Source organism: Corvus brachyrhynchos, unplaced genomic scaffold, assembly GCF_000691975.1.
Source record: "Corvus brachyrhynchos isolate BGI_N302 unplaced genomic scaffold, ASM69197v1 scaffold97, whole genome shotgun sequence".
NCBI lineage: Eukaryota > Metazoa > Chordata > Aves > Passeriformes > Corvidae > Corvus > Corvus brachyrhynchos.
Window position 1 is genome coordinate 5,222,043 of NW_008239758.1, and position 1,501 is coordinate 5,223,543.

The 1,501-nt window shown below is 52.6% G+C and overlaps 1 protein-coding gene across 1 annotated transcript in view; it reads left to right on the forward strand.

The window, feature by feature from the left end:
- Positions 1-265, forward strand: part of RHCG (Rh family C glycoprotein) — an 8,271-nt gene extending 8,006 nt beyond the window's left edge. The window contains exon 10 of the mRNA XM_008640146.2: positions 164-265. Within this exon, the coding sequence (XP_008638368.1) occupies positions 164-265 (102 nt within the window). The remainder of the gene's footprint in view (positions 1-163) is intronic.
- The last annotated feature ends 1,236 nt before the right edge of the window (positions 266-1,501 follow it).

Here is a 1,501-nt window from a genome sequence, read left to right on the forward strand (position 1 = left end):
CGCTGCCGGGGCCGAAGGATCGCCTTCTCCCCGTGACGACGAGGGCTCTGCCCTACTCTGCCGCGTTCGTAACGAGCTGCTGTGGATATAATAAAGACGTGTTCTTCTTTCCAGGGCTGTGCTGCTTTGTGTCAGCAGCCGAGCGGGATGGGATGTCGCCCAGAGCCGTCTCTCCCGCCGGCTGTCGGGAGAGCTCTTGGCTGCCCGGGACAAAGTGGAAGCGCTGGGACACTCCTGGTGCCTCGGGGACAAAGCGGAGGCATGAACGGTGGCAATAGAGGCTGGGTGTGTTAGTTAGATACTGTATTGGATAGTGCAGGCTGGGGAGACGCTTGGTTTGGGAGCTGGCACCTTGAGATGACAATTCAGAAGGTGATGAGCCCCTATGGGAAGCACGGGCCAGGCTGGTTCTTTTTGAGGAGGGGATGCTGGGGTGCAGCAGCTGTCCCTGCACTCATCGTGCCATCCACAGTGGGGTGAGGGCCAGCTGTGAGTCCAGCTACACTCCTACATGATGGCCTCTGCCATCGCCTTCCCTTGAACTGCCCTACTGAGACCTCCATCAGCTCCCTGGGAACCTTGTTAGGATGTACAGCACAGACTGACAGGATCCTTTCCTCTTTTTTGGCTTCAGCCTTTTCTACCAGTGTCATCAGATGGCTCCTTCCACTTACTGGTGCTATTCTGATGGGAAGAGGACAGTCACGTTCTCTTAGCTGGACCATCAGGCTTCAGAAGGAGTTGGAGGAAACAGGGATGAAAACCAGGCCTAAAATCCTACATGTTTTCCAGGGTGATATAATGTGAGGAGCAGGAAAGGAAAAGAGAGGGGGGGGGGAAGGAGGTAGGAGGGCTGATAGGTCTCTTCACTGCATCTAGCTGTAATTCTTACACCTGAGGGGGGGAGTCAAAAGTAGCTATTCACATCCCCTTGGGATATGACACCCTCATTTTCCATGCTGAGTAAAGACAAAAACCCTTTACAACATGTTTCTGGAATTTGTCAGCGGCTGCCAGCAGCAGCATGTTAATTAAATGTCGGCAAAGATGGAAGCAAGAGGCTCTGCTCTAATTGGACACTTTGCTTGGTGGAGCTGAAAAACATTGTGACAGAGGAGGAGGTGCCAAAACACTGTGTTCCCCTGCCATGGCACAGGGACGGGGACAGCCAGGCACGGGAGACGCTCTCTCCTGTACACACGTTGCCTCCATTTGGCCTGAAACAACCTCACCATTGAAAAAAGAAGAGTAATAAAAGATCTAAAATCCTCCATAGGATTGGTCTCGAGCATGGCAGCAGTGTGTGATGCAGGGAAAGGGCTGGTTGGCTAAGGAGAAATTCAGAAATATCGTAGCTGGGCCATCAGGAGCTCCAGCCCTCTTGCCAGCAAGTGGTATATTGCGTATTTATTTTATGATGGCAAAGGCAGGACTGACAGGGGTTAGAAATGGTCTCTGGAGAATGATCCCTGCAGAGGCTGAAGCATATGTTGAGCTGCAT